At 45.7% G+C, this 18,749-nt stretch overlaps 1 protein-coding gene across 1 annotated transcript; it reads right to left on the bottom strand.

Moving 5' to 3' along the window:
* Positions 1-956: 956 nt before the first annotated feature.
* LOC141121971 (uncharacterized) lies at positions 957-14,298 on the bottom strand. Its single transcript, XM_073611753.1, is given in 9 exon segments — positions 957-2,758; positions 2,760-3,709; positions 8,227-8,368; positions 8,492-8,698; positions 8,779-9,006; positions 9,096-9,193; positions 9,310-9,433; positions 9,520-9,647; positions 13,920-14,298. Coding segments are annotated over 7 exon segments (1,788 nt in total). The 5' UTR covers positions 9,344-9,433; positions 9,520-9,647; positions 13,920-14,298; the 3' UTR covers positions 957-2,629.
* Between the last annotated feature and the right edge of the window lie 4,451 nt (positions 14,299-18,749).

Raw genomic sequence — 18,749 nt, 5'->3', positions numbered from 1 at the left:
CTATAAATAGACCCCTTAGTTTCCTCTGTCAGACATGGTGTCATACAGATAACTGAGGTCATAGTCATGCACTTGTGAGTACAGTAGACACTGAATGAAATAATTTAAAATAAAGGGTTACCAAAGCGCTGATATGGGCCTGATTAATAATGTGAAAAACTGGTTCAGCTGCAGCTATTTAAATGTGCTCTGTTGCCACATACAGAATAATACAATAAAAATAATAGTGTGCTTAAACCAAACTATAAATAATAATAAGTATTGCACAACAATATAATATCCGATACTCCAAAGTTATACATCATTGCGCAAGATTGCTGTGTATTCATAAACCCCCAATAAATGTAGGTTATTCACTCACATTTGGTTAAGTTCAAAAATGCTCTTAAAACGATCAGTGGTGCACGAAGCTTTCCTCCTCACTGCACGTTCGGTATAGTGAAACACCAAAGGTGACGTCACTGGCTCCTCCCGGCGTGTTGCATCACAGGTCACGTGACTTTCTCAAGGGACCTGTGAGAAAGTCACGTGACCTGTGATGCAACGCATTTGGAGGAGCCAGTGACATCACCTTCAGGGTTTCACTATACCGAACGTGCAGTGAGGAGGAAAGCTGCCTGCACCACTGATCGTTTTAAGAGCGTTTTTGAACTTAACCAAATGTGAGTGAATAACCTACATTTATTGGGGTTTATGAATACACAGCAATCTTGCGCAATGATGTTTTTATCTCTGTGAGCAACCTTTTAGAATTCATCAAATTTGTGAGAAAACAGACCATTTGAACCACGGGAATCCACAAACTCATCGGAGTGGGGATCCATGATCTAGAGAGTGTTATATGATGCATTAATTTCCTGAATCCGTTTACAATGTGTAGAGATTGTTAAGCAGAATAAAATTCTCAGTAAAATTACAAACTCCATAACAATAAAATAAATGACAATTTATTCACAGTCAAGTCACTAACAATCACCTACAGTATATGTAAGTCTGATTTATTGTAAGACATAGAGAGAGTTAGTTTAATATGATGTAACTAACTACACACTAATTAGACTAAAAATTTCAACCTAGGAAGACTTAGAGAATATATTTTCATTCAGTAGGTACCATCTCCACTGTCTCAGTATACAAGTAGTTGGACTATACCAGCAGACAACAAAGTCCACACAATCAGATCTTCCCCTCAGTTTCAGTGTATGTCTATGGAAATCAGCTCTCCAAGGATCTTAAAGGCGAAGTTCCAGTCATATTTTTGTGTAGCTGCTGACTTTTACTAAACAGCCACACACCTGTCCCACTGTACAGCAGTACACTCACCAGTGCTGTGTTGTCCCTGTGTCCTCTCTCCACGGCGCCGGGATCTCTACTATGGGCACCTGGGTGTAACAGCTTGTGGCTTCACAGCCGGGTGCCCACTGCCCATGCGTGAGTGGCGCTGCGCTCCATGACTGGTCCCAAAGTCTTCTAGGACCTGTCATATGTACCAGAAGACCTCCGGAGGGAGAGCTTCTGCTTCCAGTTGCCTCGGCGACCTGAACAGAAGTGGGAGCAGGTACCTGTCAAGTTTGGGTACCTGCTCCCCCCTCCTCCCCAAAAGCTCAGTTTCACAAACAGGAGTCTGGGAGGAGGCCTTAAAGCAGAAGTTGCACTTTTGGGTGGAACTCTGCTTTAAGTTCTGATTTGTGATACTAAGTTCATCAGAAGTTCATTCTGAATTTATCATTAAGAATCCATATTATTTATAATGAAATACAAAAAAAAAAACCTGACAATGTTTGTGGCATGTCTGGCATGGGTTACCCATCGGGTCTAATTCTTCTATTATGACAAAAAATGTATTTAACCAATAAAAGGTAATGACTCTGGGAAGGACACAGGGGGACCTGGAGGAAACCGAAGGAGGACATGGTTGGACCGAAGGAGGAGCCAGATAGCCGGGAAGGACACAGGGGGACCCAGAGTAGAACACAGGGAGCACAGAGGGGGACAGACAGAGGTGATTGGTGCGGTGGCGGGGGCAGTTAAAAGCACCAATCTCCCTGACAGCCATGGGAGGGAGAGGAGGAGAAGAAGCTGTCAGAAAAGCTATACAGGGAGATCAGTGCTTGTAAATCCTCCCCACCGATCACCCCTGTGGCTGCCCAAGTATCAAGACAAGCATCAGAATATTTACACGAGTACAAGTACTCCTGCAAATGCTCTGTATCAAAACCAATACTAGTATCGGTATCAGTGCAACCCTAGTAATATCTGACCTGCAGAACACTGCCATCTTGTGGTTATTTAACAGTCAGAAATCAGCAACAGTGCCATGGGTAACAGAAAGGTAATGACTCCATTGTTATTTTTCTCCTGCTATCAATGGCCAACACAGTACAACACTTCATCCATGTCTTTGGTGATCTCTGATCTCCTTATCAACTGTTTCTTACATGATGAAGATCAGCCATGGAGTATATCTGAGGTGTATATCAGGGTGTGCTTCTTCCCCACATGAGAGCTGTGATTTTCAGCAACATTCATATAGAAGACATTTCCCACACTCAAGGCACTAATAAACGTCGAGGGTTGTGTGGGATCCCTGATGTTCAGGAAGACAGGACTTCAGTTAGGAACATTTCCCTCACTCAGGACAGGAAAGTGGATTTTCCTCCGTATGAGATCTTTGATGTCTGTAAAGATTGGACTTCTGTGAAAAACATTTCCCGCACTCAGGACAAGAATACGGTTTCTCTCCCATGTGAAGATCTCTGATGCCTGTAAAAATGAGACTTGTGCGAAAAACATTTCCCGCACTCAGGACAGGAATACGGCTTCTCCCCCGTGTGAGATCTCTGATGTGTGGAAAGATGAGACTTGTATGGAAAACATTTCCCGCACTCAGGACAGGAATACGGCTTTTCTTCTGTGTGAGAATGCTGATGTGTGTAAAGATGAGACTTGCGGGAAAAACATTTCCCGCACTCAGGACAGGAAAACTGCTTCTCCCCCGTATGAGATCTCTGATGTGCGTAAAGATTGGACTTCACTGAAAAACATTTCCCGCACTCAGGACAGGAATATGGCTTTTCCCCTGTGTGAAACCTTTGATGTCTGTAAAGGCTGGACTTGTCTGAAAAACATTTCCCGCACTCAGGACAGGAATATGGCTTTTCCCCTGTGTGAAACCTTTGATGCCTGTAAAGGCTGGACTTGTCTGAAAAACATTTCCCGCACTCAGAACAGAAATATGGCTTTTCCCCTGTGTGAGATCTCTGATGTTTGTAAAGATTGGACTTTTGTGAAAAACATTTCCCACACTCAGGACAATAATATGGCTTCTGCCCCGTGTGAGATCTCTGATGTGTGTAAAGATTAGACTTCTGTGAAAAACATTTCCCACATTCAGGACAGGAATACGGCTTCTCCCCTGTGTGAGATATTTTATGCACATTAAATTTGGATCTAGAACTGAAACACTTCCCGCACTCAGTACAGGAAAAGCTCTTCTCTGTTGGAAGGACGGCACCGTCCCTCACAGTCTGAGGTTCCTCAGGATAAGAGGAATATGATGGTCCATCTACACTGTGTGGTGCCGGATGGACATTTGAGGTAGCCGGGTTTTCTCCTGGACTATACTGTGTGATGTCCTCATCTTCTACTTTACAGTCTGGAGACAAAGTGAGACAATCCTCTGAGGTTTTCCTCATCTCCCGTCCATCTACTAAAATAGAAATAAAAAGATTATTACTAGACATGAGCAGATTGGTTCCCCTAAACCAGGACTCCGCCCACATCAGGCAGCTTTGTCTCTGAGGATCTTACAATTCCACCCTCAAGGTAACTAGTAAATGGGTCCTCTGATCTCCTACCAGATCATTTCTTTATTCATGGACCTTAGTCAGAGAGTGAGGAAACAATGAGAACTGTCTTTTATAGGAGTAACAGTGATGAGGGGATTATAGGACAAGTGTCCCCACCCCTTCTATCACTCATTGCCATCTTCCCAACACAAGAAGTCCTGCACTTCCTTATTTAGTCGATGATTTAGTCATGAATAACAGCGGGGCTGAGCCCCACCAGAAGTCAGAGAGTGAGGATGGGGGGAGAATAATCAAAATGAAAACTGGACTGATCCTGAAGGCCACCATCATTGGATTGACTCCTCCCTCATTATCACTTTCTGTTTAAGGTTCCAAAGTTTGAGAATGTTATGACAATATTAACATGTAAAAGTCTGTGCTCCAATCAAATCATCAGACATAAAATGTCCAGCTGGTAGGAAATGGGTGTAACAAAAGAGAATACATATTATGTTGATATATAGCAGTGGGTAGAGGGGGAGAGCAGAAGTCAGGACTATGAAGTTGAAAAAAGATACCAGTCTATTCAGTTCAACCTGTGTGGGTGTGTGCATGTGTTTATGTCAATAGTAAATTGTGTATCCCTGTATGTTGTGATCGTTAAGGTGCCCATCCAATAGTTTTGTTTTTAACTATCGATGCTCCCTGCTGATACCACTGCTTGTGGAAGAGAATTCCACACCCTTACCACTCTGACAGTAAAGAACCCTCAACGGAGGTATAACCGCTTCTCTTTCAATATCAGTGAATGGCCATGTGTCTTTTTTTTTTTTTTTGTTTTTTCTTTATGCTAGGGTCACTAGTAAGATATTTGTACATGGCTAACATATCCCCTCTCAAGTGTCACTTCTGCAGAGGGGATAAGTTCAATGCTTGTAGTCTTTCCCCATAGCTGAGATCCTCTAGTCCCTTTTTTTAGCTTTGTTGCCCTTCTCTGGATTATCTCCAGTTCCAGCACCTCCTTCCTGAGGACTGGTGCCCAGAATTGGAGGCATACTCAAGATGTGACGAAAGTCTTGTAGAATGGGAGAATTATCGGTGTATCTCTGGAGTAAATCCCCTTTCTATGCATGCCAATATTCTGCTAGCTTTGCTCACAGCAGCATAACATTGCTGAGCCTGTCATCTACTGGGACCCACAGCTCCTTTTCCATCCTGGATTACCCCAGAGGTTCTTCCCCTAGCGAATAACTTGCATTCATATTTTTAGCACCCAAATGCATTACTTTACATTTTTTCCACAATAAACCTCATTTGCCATATAACTGCCCAACACATTATTTTATCAAGGTATTCCTGTAAGGTTTCCACATCTTTTTGTGATATTATTGCCCTGCTTAGCTTTGTATCATCCCCAAATAGAGATTGAGCTGTTTATCCCATCCTCTATATTATTTATGAATAAATTAAACAGTATTGGTCCCAGGACAGATCCTTGTGGTACCCCACTAACCACACTGGACCATTCCGAGTATTCGCTATTTATCACCACCCTTTGGACTCGCCCCTGTAGCCAGTTTTCAAACCAGGTACTCATCCGATGATCCATGCCAACAGACCTCAGTTTGTACAGTAAAAGTTTGTGGGGAACTGTATCAAATGCCTTTGCGAAATCCAGATACACCACATCTACGGGTATTCCTTTATCTAGATGGCAGCTAACTTCTTCATAGAATGTTAATAGATTGGTCTGGCAAGAATGATCCTTTATGAATCCATGCTGATTACCACTAATGATACTGTTATTATTGCTAAAATCTTGGATATAATTCTTTATCACCCAATAACTTACATACTATTGATGTTAGGCTAACTGGCCTGTAGTCCCCAGGAATATATCTTGGCCCTTTTTTAGATATTGGTGCTACATTGGCTTTTCTCCAATCAGCTGGTACCATTCCAGTCAGTAAACTGTCCATAAAAATTAGGAACAATGGTATAGCTTTCACCTGAGTTCCTTTAGGACCCTCGGGTGTAAGCCAACTGCTCCTGGTGACTTATTTGTGTTACGTTTTTCAAGTCTATTTCTGATACTGGTTTCTGTTAGCCATGATGGTACTTTCTGTGACGTGCTTACTAACATTACAACCCTGGTCACTATATCCCCCTTTTTCCTTCATGAAAAGAATGACTTTGCCTTCTCTTTGTATTTTGTAACCAAATTTCCTTTATTATCCTTTATGAGGCCATTATGTTCTGGTCTCACTTTCTTACTGTTATTATATTAATAATATTTATTGGAATTATTTTCACTCTTCTCCGCTATGTGCCTTATGTGGTCTATTTTAGCCGACCTGATTGCGTTCTTATTGCTTTGCTTGTATTCTTGGAATGCTGACAATGACCCCTCAGCCTTAAAAACATTTAAAACCCTTTTTTGTCTTTTATATGCATTTTTACATTATAGTTTAATGACCCAGTTTTAATCTTAGCTCTTTTATATTTATTTCCCATTGGAATATACAGGCCAATACCTTTTTTTTAGTATGCTCTTAAAGCAGTGTTCCTAGTTCCTAGGAATATATCCCATTTAATATCATGTAGAATAGAGTGTGTGACAGACTCACCCGGGACAGAGGCTTTTGGAGGGGACTGAATGCCAGCCTCTTGCCTACCGATTATGGGCCCTGGCATTTGGGGGAACGGTGCGCTATGTGAGCTGCATGCCTGGGGACCCTTGAGGTGGTGTTACTTTGGATTCGGGTCCATGTCCCCAGTAGTACACACAGACTCTGGGAACCCTGCGTATGCCATATTGGAAATGATGACTGGGAGGGTATGTCTTGGATTACTTAAAATGGGACAGTAATATTTATCCACAATATCTCCCAGGATATATAAAGACTATTCTTGGGTTGTTTGATCCTGAACTCCACATGTTAGTTGAGAGAGCTGATCACATTGGCCTGTAGAACTGGGTAGGAGCTGGACAGTCTACTCCTCCTATAGGTTGTTGACTACTAGGCTGAGGAGGGGGGAGATCATTGCTTGTAGTTAATTGTAATTAGCTCCTGCTATTGTGTTTATACTACTGTTTGAAGCTCGGTGACAACATGTCTGTCCTAAAGATCATGTCTCTGAGTCACCTAGTCTGGGTAAATGATTTAGTAAACTAGCTCATGTTAATTAGGTTTCTGGGTACAGTTGTATTGTTAGAGTAATATGAGCAGGAGGGGGGAACCTCCTCTTTAACGGTATATAAAGACTTGTAATTTTGGTTCTAATAAATTATTCCATGTTAGCAGCTAAACAAGTGTCATCTTGTTTTGTGCTTGTGAGTGGTTGGAATATCTGATATCTAGATTCAGACTGGGAGGAAGTGGTATACTGACGGAAGCACTCAGCAGAGTGTGGGATAGGATCCGTTACAGAGTGTAGTTTAGGGAGTTGTCTCTTTTGAAATGTGTATTTGTATTTCCCTTTTGTTTCCTTTTACAGCATATAGTACTATATAGAATCAGAATTAAGTCATGTACAACATAGAGTATATAATACAGGAGTCAGGACTATTTAATGTACAACATAGAATATATACTGCAGGAGTATGTAATGTACAACAGGGTATATAGTGCAGGGGTCAGGACTATGTAATGTACAATATAAAGTATACAGTGTAAGGGTCAGGACTCATAATATTGGTATTCAGGAATCAGTGGAAGCTTAAATGTTCACATGAGACAAGTTGCAAAGGTCTCACACCACTGCCTTCCATCCCTACGGATGGGTTCAGGCGTGTTCGTATTCTAGTAACAACCCACCTGAGCAATCCCACCAGGAAAACGTCACTGCACACCGCCAATCATGAGCCAACTAGTCAGGGTGTGTGTATGTACACCTGCAGGCTGGGAAGTGCCTCACTGCCTATGATTGTCAGTGTGCATGTTCGGCTTTTTGGCGGGATTGCTCATGTGGGTTGGGACTAGGATCCGAACACACCTGAGCCCACCCCTACCCATCTCCTGAGACTGCACTCAGTGACTTGGGTCTGAGACTATACAGACATATCCCTCCACCCGGTACAGCCAGCAAACAACAGAGCAAGTAACCCTGGGAGAAGTGTTCTGTCAGAGATCTTGCTGGACCAGGCCATGGGACAAAAGACCCAAAGCACATACCCATGGTCAATCAAAACCTATGGTAAAATCAACATTTTGCTACCAGCTGAACCCCCGAATCTACATAAATCTAGATACATAAATTGTGTCTGAAGCACAGCAAAGGAAGATTATCCAAGAGAAATACAGGAATAAAGGATGGGGAACACAGCTCAGGAAAGTGACCAGGGGATTACAGGCTTATGTCACCCAGACCTTGCCTTACTCTGGACCAATCAGTGAGCAGTATGGGTGGAGAAATGCATTTAGTGTTAATCACCCACCTGTACTGATCTCTGTAGGAGTGTCCTCTTCTATAAATGTCCCCGTTATTCCATCCTCCTCCATAGACTGCTGGTCATCCCTCACATACATCTCTTCTTCTTCTGCTTTAACCTCAAATTCTATATCGATTGGATCTCCACTCTAAATCAAGAAAATGAGAGAGAATATCATCTGAAAGATATAAGCTTTATTATTGTGATATCACATAAAAAATTCACACATCATCTCTACGCGTCCTTTTTCTAGATGTTCCGTCCCACCAACCTTGTAACAGTGAGGGATGGTGTGATCTTCCTGTGTGGAATCCCGGGAATACAGAGGACGGGGACATCTCTCTGGTGGGTTCCTGGTATTAGGTGGCTCCATCATATCCTTGTGTCCTTCTGAAAACTCCTCCATCACTCCATACTCCTCATCCTCCTCTTTATACTCTTCTTTAACATCAATATTATCATCCCCGAGGTTTCCACTCTGCAATATATAATAAACCATTAATTGTAGTAAACATGCTGTGTATAAATCAGAACTACCAATAATTGTCAATCATCTACCTGATGATGGTGAGGGATGGTGTGATCATCCTGTGTGGAATCCCGGGAATACAGAGGATGGGGACATCGCTCTGGTGGGTTTGGGTAGCTGGATGACTCCACCATGGTGTCCTGGTACAGATCTTTGTGTACTTTTAGAAACTCTGACTCCTCCATCACCCCATCCTCATCATCCTCCTCTTTTATCTCTTCTTTAACTTCAACTTTGAAATCTCTCAGGTTTCCACTCTGAATATATAATAAAAATGACATCAATGGTAACAATGCAGAAAATGTACAGATCCTAATGATACTATCAGTGATTGTTCCTCATCTACCTGATGATGGTGAGGGATGGTGTGATCTTCCTGTGTGGAATCCCGGGAATACAGAGGATGGGGACATCTCTCTGGTGGGTTCCCATTACTGGATCCATCTGTAGGAAACACACACACTGACTGAATACATTGTTTCTATGTGTTTATCAGATGATGGGGGATCTAGGTGGACCCTCCGTACTGCTCTCTCCTTTACAATAAAGTCTCCTCTTACCCGGTGATGTGAGGGGCGGCTGATTGTCCATCATGACGTCCTTGTAGAGATCCTTGTGTCCTTCTAAATACTCCCACTCCTACATGGAGAAATAGACAGTGATATCCTGACACCTTATAGGAACCTGACACACACAATGATACAGTCACCATCCAGACACATCCCTTGTCTGTTACTGGATAATGTCCCAGAATTCCCAGCACCGCTCACCTCTCCTCAATGATCTCTCTGGTGACTTCTAGAATCTTCTTTGTATTTCTCTATTCTATCAGGGAGGGAGGTGGAGGGAATGTGATGGTCATATGATCTCAAGACTTCAGAGGGGGGAAAATCTAGAGCTGAACACAAATAGTAAAATAAAAAACTAAGAAGATATTCTCTGAACAATCCTCACCTCACCATTCAGGTCTCCATTTTATTAAAGCCTCACTTCAGACTGAGGTATAAATTTACCCACACAGGACCCCCACACTATGCAGGTTAAAAGCTTGTTGCAGGAATTCTGACATCATTACATACAATGCAGGACCAACAGCCCCACTTTGCAAGTGAGGATGCCAAGGGTCCGCCCACATCCTATGAGCTTCAGAAAAAAAGCCAGATGGAGGGACATTGTGAGGAGGAGCTGTGAGGTCAGTGTGATGTCATAAGACATATAGACACTGGATGGAGGGAAATTTTGGATGGGGAGATTTGAGGGATCCTCTATATGAGGATCCTGTGAAAACCAAATCATTCTTTTGGGTGTGTCCTACCTCTCCGAAACTGAATAGTGAACTTTGACCTTTACCATACAGAAATCTGTCAGGAATCTGTGAAAGTAAGCTCTCATGTGATCAGGTGACGTGCGGAGGAACGGAGTGTAAATATCGGACAATTTTCTCCAGAGCTCCTAATGGTGGGGATGGATTTTGCTGAGTGCTGGTGCCAAGTTTCCACCCTCCAGGATCACTGCAGGTGTGGAGAAAAACTGTGTAAGAAGATATGGAGGAGAGATAAGGAGGAGATCCAGGAATCAGGATAAAGGTCAGGACTAGGGATGAGCCGAACACCCCCAGGTTCGGTTGGCAGGAGAACATGCAAACAGGCAAAAAATTTGTTCGAACACGCGAACACCATTAAAGTCTATGGGACACGAACATGAATAATCAAAATTGCTCATTTTAAAGGCTTATATGCAAGTTATTGTCATAAAAAGTGTTTGGGGACCTGGGTTCTGCCCCAGGGGACATGTATCAATGCAAAAAAAAGTTTTAAAAACGGCCATTTTTTCGGAAGCAGTGATTTTATTAATTCTTAAAGTGAAATATTCCTTTAAATTTCGTACCTATACTTTAGTGGTGCATGTTTCCCGTGTTTACAACAGTCCCTGCACAAAATGACATTTCTAAAGGAAAAAGTCATTTAAAAGTACTCGCGGCTATAATGAATTGTCGGTCCCGGCAATACACATAAAATTTATTGAAATAAACAGCATGGGATTCCCCCACAGTCCATTACCAGGCCCTTTGGCCTATGAGTATTAAGCGGAACCCCAAACCAAATTTAAAAAAAAAATTGTGTGGGGGTCCCCCCAAATTCCATACCAGGCCCTTCAGGTCTGGTATGGATATTAAGGGGAACCCCATGCCAAAAAAAAAAAAAAATGGCGTGGTGGTCCCCCTCAAAATCCATACCAGACCCTCCCTTATCCGAGCACACAACCTAGCAGGCTGCAGAAAAAGAGAGCACCCCCCCTCCTGAACCATACCAGGCCCACATGCCCTGGGTAGCCCCCCAAAGAACCGTGTCCCAATGTTGACGGGGACAAGGGCCTCAACCCCACAACCCTTGCCCGGTGGTTGTGGGGGTCTGCGGGCTTATCGGAATCTGGAAGCCCCCTTTAAAGTGGAGGGCCACCCTGAAAAAAAAAAATTGCACCAAAAATCTTAAAAAAATTAAAAAAAAAAACATTTGAAAAAAACATTTTTAAACTTACCTGAACCCTTGTTCCTAGTCAATCTTCCTAATCTGCCTCTTCCTATTCCGCGGCGTGTCCTGTTCCTCAGTGAGCAGCCCCGTTGCCTTCTGGGAACTGTGTTTGTCCCCAGAAAACCACGGGGCCATTCACAGAGCGCCGCTCGCGCGTGCGCAGTACAGAACTGGCAGTAAAGCCACAAGGCTCCACTGCCTGTTTCCCTTAGTTAGGATGGCGGTGCCGGGACCCGAGAGCCGAGGGACGGGTCGGCCTCGGGCAGCCGACATCGCGGGCACCCAGGACAGGTAAGTGTACTTATTTAAATTCAGCAGCTACAGTGTAGCTGCTGACTTTAAAAAAAAAATTTTCGCTGGCCGGAATCCCGCTTTAACAAGGGGACCCCCAGATCCCGGCCTCCCCCCTGTGTGAAATGGTAAGGGGGTACAAATGTACCCCTACCATTTCACAAAAAAAGTGTGAAAATGGTAAAAAAAAAAAAAAAACACAAGACACGGCTTGGGACAAGTCCTTTATTAAAAAATCAAAAAATAAAAATGTCCCACGAAGTCCATTCATCTTCTTCTTCTCTCGCTCCGACGGACCGAAAAAGAAAAAAAAAGCAGCACACCGCCACCGATCCGTCTCCATGGGAGACACCCGCTATAATGACCGTCCTCCCAGGTGACAGTTCTTTTATAACTGAGGGTGGGGCCACACGGTGACGTCGTTGGGTGATCCGGATCCCTTCTGACACACGGGGACATCCCTATGGCTTCCCCGTAGCGTCAGAAGGGGGCGGGGTCACTGGTTACATAACCGGGTGGCCCTGCCCCCTCTGCCACTACGAGGAAGCCATAGGGATGTCCCCATGCATCAGAGGGGGGTGGGGTCACCCGGCAACGTCACCGTGTGGCCCCGCCCTCAGTTATAAAAGAAATGCCAACTGAGAGGACGGTCATTATGGCAGGTGCCTCCCATGGAGATGGATCGGTGGCGGCGTGCGGCTTTTTTTTTTTTTTCTTTTTCGGTCTGTCGGAGCGAGAGAAGAAGATGAATGGACTTCGTGGGACATTTTAATCTTTTTAATAAAGGACTTGTCCCAAGCCGTGTCATGTCATTTTTCCCATTTTCACACTTTTTTTGTGAAATGGTAGGGGTACATTTGTACCCATTACCATTTCACACAGGGGGGAGGCTGGGATCTGGGGGTCCCCTTGTTAAAGGGGGCTTCCAGATTCCAATAAGCCCCCCCGCCCGCAGACCCCCAGAACCACCGGGCAAGGGTTGTGGGGATGAGGCCCTTGTCCCCATCAACATGAGGACACGATGCTTTGGGGGGCTACCCCAAAGCAACCCTCCCCATGTTGAGGGCGTGTGGCCTGGTACTGTTCAGGAGGGGGGGCGCTCTCTCGTCCCCCCTCTCTTTTCCTGCGGCCTGCCAGGTTGCGTTCTTGGATAAGAGTCTGGTATGGATTTTGGGGGGCCCCCACGCCATTTTTAAAAAAAAAAATTGGCGCCGGTTCCCCTTCATATTTATACCAGACCTGAAGGGCCTGGTATGGAATTTGGGGGGGACCCCCACGCAATTTGTTTTTTTAAATTTTGGTTCGGGGTTCCCTTTAATATTCATACCATACCCAAAGGGCCTGGTCTGTGGGGGAATCCAATGCTGTTTTTTTCAATGACTTTTATGTGTATTGCCGGGACCGACAATTCATTATAGCCGCGAGTAGTTTTAAATGACTTTTTTTCCTTTAGAAATGTCATTTTGTGCAGGGACTGTTGTAAACACGGGAAACATGCGCCACTTTAGAGGCATACTATAGACACCCCCCAGGTACGATATTTAAAGGAATATTTTACTTTCATTGTTTCACTTTAAGCATTATTAAAATCACTGATCCCGAAAAAACATCAGTTTTAAAAACTTTTTTTGCATTGATCCATGTCCCCTGGGGTAGGACCTGGGTCCCCAAACACAGGACAAGCAACAGACGAGCGCATCCAAGAGATGAAGCCGGGGTCACTACACAGAAAATCAATCCAAGGAAACAACAGGCAGGACGAGGAATAGCAAGAAGGAGCTCAGAGACAAATGAGAATATTGCTCAGCCAATGGGAGATGATCTCAGCATGACTTACATAATGAAGGAGATGAGGGGGAGGGGAGGAAGTCACTTATGGTGACCATAGAGACATGGAAATTCAGCTGGTTCAGCAGGGATCGGTCACATTCCCATCCATGTGTGGTCACTGCCGGATAAAAGTCACTCCATCAGCGGCTGCAGCCAATAGCGTCCTCACTGATCTGTGTATTCTGAGAGCGGAGGAGCGCCCCCCATTGTCAGAATACAATAGTGCAGCGGGGAGGATTCCCCCATCCCCCTCCAATGTGTGGATGGGGGAATCACTTCAGTTTTTTCCTCTCATCCCGCTGGATGAACGATAAAACTGAACCATGTATGGCCAGATTTGGAAGGAAGATATATTCATCATCAACTGATCCCCCCTGAAGGGGTTAATCTATATTTCCACACTATATATGTGTGTATCATCATCTGCTGGAGATAAAAGACATCACAGTGACTATGGAGGAAGAGGACGGACATGACGAGGGGTTACTGGGTGTAAATAGAAAATAAGATCTTATTACCTCCTCTACTGCCACTTCCAGCAATGTCTCCTCTCTACTTCACACCTCATGGACATCACTTCCTGTCTATTCCATAGAGACTTCCTGTCTGTGTAGAAGTGAGATCACCACCTTGTGGAGCTCAGAGGAACTGCAGAAACGTCTGGTAGTGTAAACACGGCCTTGTGCTGTGTGTGTATGTACTGTATATCCTTATAGATGGCGGTCATCTCCACTCCCACCAAGGGGGATAGAAATATATTACTGCTCGGGGGGGAGACATTTTGGCCCCTTTGATTTTGCAGTAAAATTGATTGCAGATTTAGTCATGTAGAACATCTGTTATATGGATACAAAGAACCCCAGCCGAGAGTAAAGGGTGGAAATGGCTCCTGATCCCCAGATTTGGCCAATGATGTCACCAATATAAATAGAATAAAACCCGCGCTATGTGTAACAACTCAAATACCTACAAAAATAACTTATACCGGACTGCTGCTGTAACAAAGGTAAGTATTCCCTTTATCAACTAGAAGAGCATTATGTGTCACAGCGCTGTCCTATTGTGTGTGACCATAAATCATCACAAATACACTAAAATATGTGGAGACATTCATATATAAAGTGCTAGGGGCTCAAATAATATTCTCTGCAGATCTACTGCTTCCACTTTACACCTACTTCACTGATCTTATGGTTTTTATCAATAAATGAAGTAAACTGATCCATGTGCAAATTATATACAACATAAAGTGCTTTGTGCGCAAGATGCTGTTCCCTGCAGATCCACTGCTTCCACTTTGCACCTACTTCTTTATGATTTTTTTTTTTATTATTATTATAATATTTGCTGCTATAATAAATTAACTAAAAATCTGTGCAAATTCCTGTAATCATACAATGTTTTGTACTCAATATAGTGTTCTCTGCAAGTCCACTGCTTCCACTTTGCATCCATTTTAACAAACGTATTTTTCTTTAAAAATATCCACCAATCAATGAAAAGTTGATAAGGTGTAAAGTTCTCGGTGCTCCAAACTGTGCCAGCTGTAGTGTAGCCACGCCTTCTTCCACCTCTTACACACGTGATGGTGAGGGCGCCCCCTTAGTGGTGCTTCCCCACTCACCAGAGCAATATGACTCCCAGCTTTTCATCTACCAGAGTCACCAACATCCTTCACACTCTCCTCACCTCCGATGGCAAAGGAACTGGATCCTCCTCGCTCACTCCTGAGAGTCTGCTGAGCTTTCTGTCATCTTCCTCCTAGACTCAACCAGGGGTGGATCCAGGGGGGGGGGGCAACAGGGCAATTGCTCCCCCCGCGAAAATATTGCTCACTCTGATGCTGAGCGCGCCCCAAGAATTCACAGCCACAGTCGGGACAATTCACAGCCATTCTCAGCATTAGGAATTACTGCCCACACACTCGGGACTGCACTCTCCGCCCCCTGTACCTCCCCCAGCAGTTTTCCAGCCTCTTGCCTGCAGGCTGCTGCTTGAGTGGGAGGGAAGGGGATGTGCCTGACCCCCAAGACCGCGCCCGCCTGGAAGAGGGAGGTTTGAGCAGCTGAGCAGAGGGAGCCGAGTGACTGTGAACTTCCTGGAGGTGAGCTCAGCTAGCAGTACATTGTGGGTTAGTTTACAGGCACCTCTATGCTGAGTCTGCTACAGCTTAGCATAGAGGAGCTGTTAGCTGACAAATGGGATTGCATCTTTTTATTTGGCACAATGAGAAATTGGGCTCATTAAAGCACTGTCACAGTGTGCCCTCCTGACCCCCCAGTGTGTACCCTCCTGATCGCCCCCAGTGTGTGCCCTCCTGATCCCCACCAGTGTGTGCCCTCCTGATCCCCCCCAGTGTGTGCCCTCCTGATCCCCCCCAGTGTGTGCCCTCCTGATCCCCCCCCAGTGTGTGCCCTCCTGATCCCCCCCAGTGTGTGCCCTCCTGAACCCCCCCAGTGTGTGCCCTCCTGATCCCCCCCAGTGTGTGCCCTCCTGATCCCCCCCAGTGTGTGCCCTCCTGATCCCCCCCCAGTGTGTGCCCTCCTGATCCCCCCCAGTGTGTGCCCTCCTGATCCCCCCCCAGTGTGTGCCCTCCTGATCCCCCCCAGTGTGTGCCCTCCTGATCCCCCCCCAGTGTGTGCCCTCCTGATCCCCCCCAGTGTGTGCCCTCCTGATCCCCCCCAGTGTGTGCCCTCCTGATCCCAGTGTGTGCCCTCCTGATCCCCCGCAGTGTGTGCCCTCCCAACCCCTCCCCCAGTGTATGACCTCCTGACCTCCCTGGTGTGTGCTCTCCTGATCCCCCCAGTGTGTGCCCTCCTGATCCCCCCCCAGTGTGTGCCCTCCCATCTGCTCCCCCAGTGTATGCCCTTCTGACCTCCCTGGTGTGTGCTCTCCTGACCTCCCTGGTGTGTGCCCTCCTGACCCCGTACTGTGCTCTCCTGACTTCCCTGGTGTGTGCCCTCCTGACCCCGTATTGTGCTCTCCTGACCTCCCTGGTGTGTTCCCTCCTGACCCAGTATTGTGCTCTCCTGACCTTCCCAGTCTGTGCCCTCCTGACCCCATACTGTGCTCTCCTGACCTCCCCGGTCTGTGCCCTCCTGACCCCGTACTGTGCCATCCTGGCCTCCCTGTTGTGTGCTCTCCTAACCTCCCTGGTGTGTGCTCTCCTGACCCCCCCAGTTCTGTAAGCAACACCTTATTTTCTGGCAGTGCCCCTCCCGAGACTAGACTCTAGATCCGCCCCTGGACTCGACTTCCTCCTCCGACCACTGTTCCAGCAGGAGCTCCGCCTCTTCATGCACACTCAGAGCTCTGCCTCTTCATGCACACTCAGAGCTCCGCCTCTTCATACACACTCAGCGCTCCGCCTCTTCATACACACTCAGCGCTCCGCCTCTTCATACACACTCAGCGCTCCGCCTCTTCATACACACTCAGCGCTCTGCCTCTTCATACACACTCAGAGCTCCGTCCTCTTCATACACACTCAGAGCTCTGCCTCTTCATACACACTCAGGAGCTCCGCCTCTTCATACACACTCAGGAGCTCCGCCTCTTCATACACACTCAGGAGCTCCGCCTCTTCATACACAGTCAGAGCTCCGCCTCTTCATACACACTCAGAGTTCTGCCTCTTCATACACACTCAGAGTTCCGCCTCTTCATACACACTCAGAGTTCCGCCTCTTCATACACACTCAGAGTTCCGCCTCTTCATACACACTCAGAGTTCCGCCTCTTCATACACACTCAGAGCTCTGCCTCTTCATACACACTCAGAGCTCCGCCTCTTCATACACAACCAGAGCTCCGCCTAGTCATACACACTCAGAGCTCCTCCTCTTCATACACACTCAGAGCTCCGCCTCTTCATACACACTCAGAGCTCCGCCTCTTCATACACACTCAGAGCTCCGCCTCTTCATACACACTTAGAGCTCCGCCTCTTCATACACACTTAGAGCTCCGCCTCTTCATACACACTCAGAGCTCTGCCTCTTCATACACACTCAGAGCTCCGCCTCTTCATACACAACCAGAGCTCCGCCTAGTCATACACACTCAGAGCTCCTCCTCTTCATACACACTCAGAGCTCCGCCTCTTCATACACACTCAGAGCTCCGCCTCTTCATACACACTCAGAGCTCCGCCTCTTCATACACACTCAGAGCTCCGCCTCTTCATACACACTCAGGAGCTCCGCCTCTTCATACACACTCAGGAGCTCCGCCTCTTTATACAAACTCAGAGCTCCACCTCTTCATACACACTCAGAGCTCCGCCTAGTCATACACACTCAGAGCTCCGCCTCTTCATACACACTCAGATCTCCGCCTCTTCATACACACTCATGAGCTCTGCCTCTTCATACACACTCCGGGAGGAGAGGAAGGGGAAGGATATACAGTACATACACATACCTCCCAACTGTCCCTGATTTCGAGGTATGTCCCTGATTTGGAACAATGTTCCTCTGTCCCTCCTTTCCTCCTCATTTGTCCCTCATTTCAGTCTGATCTATATATAGTTCACAGGTGTGCGCAGTAGCATAATGGATGGTGTCAGTAGAGCAGTGGACAATGTTAGTAGAGCAGAAGTTGGTGTCAGTAGAGCAGCAAACGTGTCAGTAGGGCAGAGATTAGTTTTAGTAGTTTATCTTTATTATTTTTTTGATCATTATTACTTTTTTACAATGATTTTTTTTTAATGTTTACAATTTTCTTTGCAAAAATATATTATTATTTTTTTTACAATCTTTTACGAGCCCATTGGGGGCTTTGGTGAAATATCAGGGGTCTAAACCGACCCCTTATGTCTCACTTTTGAGACAGAGATTCCCCAGTCCCTTTCTCTGCAGCCAAGCAGCAGGGGAAATCTGTGCAACACAGGGTGATTAGGGTGTGCCCAGGCACACCTGGCACACCCTGTGCGCACACCTATAGTTGTATATAAAATGCACTTTTTATCTTTCAAAAAGTGTTTCCCAGTGCTAAATCTTTCATCCAATTACTAAATTGCTGCATTTGTAAACTTCAAAAGCCAATATAAAGGAATAGTAGTGGTAAAAATAAAGCACTTGTGGGTTTAACTAATTTGTTTTTTGTATAATTCTCCTTTAATTACTTACGGACCGCCCGCCGCAGTTTTACGTTGGCTGTTTGAAGGAGGATATTGTTGTTATGGTAGCAGCTAGCTGCCATAACCCTGGTATCCTCTTCTTCAGCGGGCGGTCCGCTACAAGATAAACGTGGTCTCTGCGGCGTATTCACTGCAAAATCACTTTTATCGGCGGTGGGAGAGGGACCCCCCTCCCGCCGTGCTCCGGTGCCCTTCACCACTTACCGGA

Source organism: Aquarana catesbeiana, unplaced genomic scaffold (genome assembly GCF_042186555.1).
Source record: "Aquarana catesbeiana isolate 2022-GZ unplaced genomic scaffold, ASM4218655v1 unanchor236, whole genome shotgun sequence".
NCBI lineage: Eukaryota > Metazoa > Chordata > Amphibia > Anura > Ranidae > Aquarana > Aquarana catesbeiana.
The sequence above is the reverse complement of the archived record's forward strand: the minus strand, read 5'-3'. Positions and strand labels throughout refer to the sequence as shown.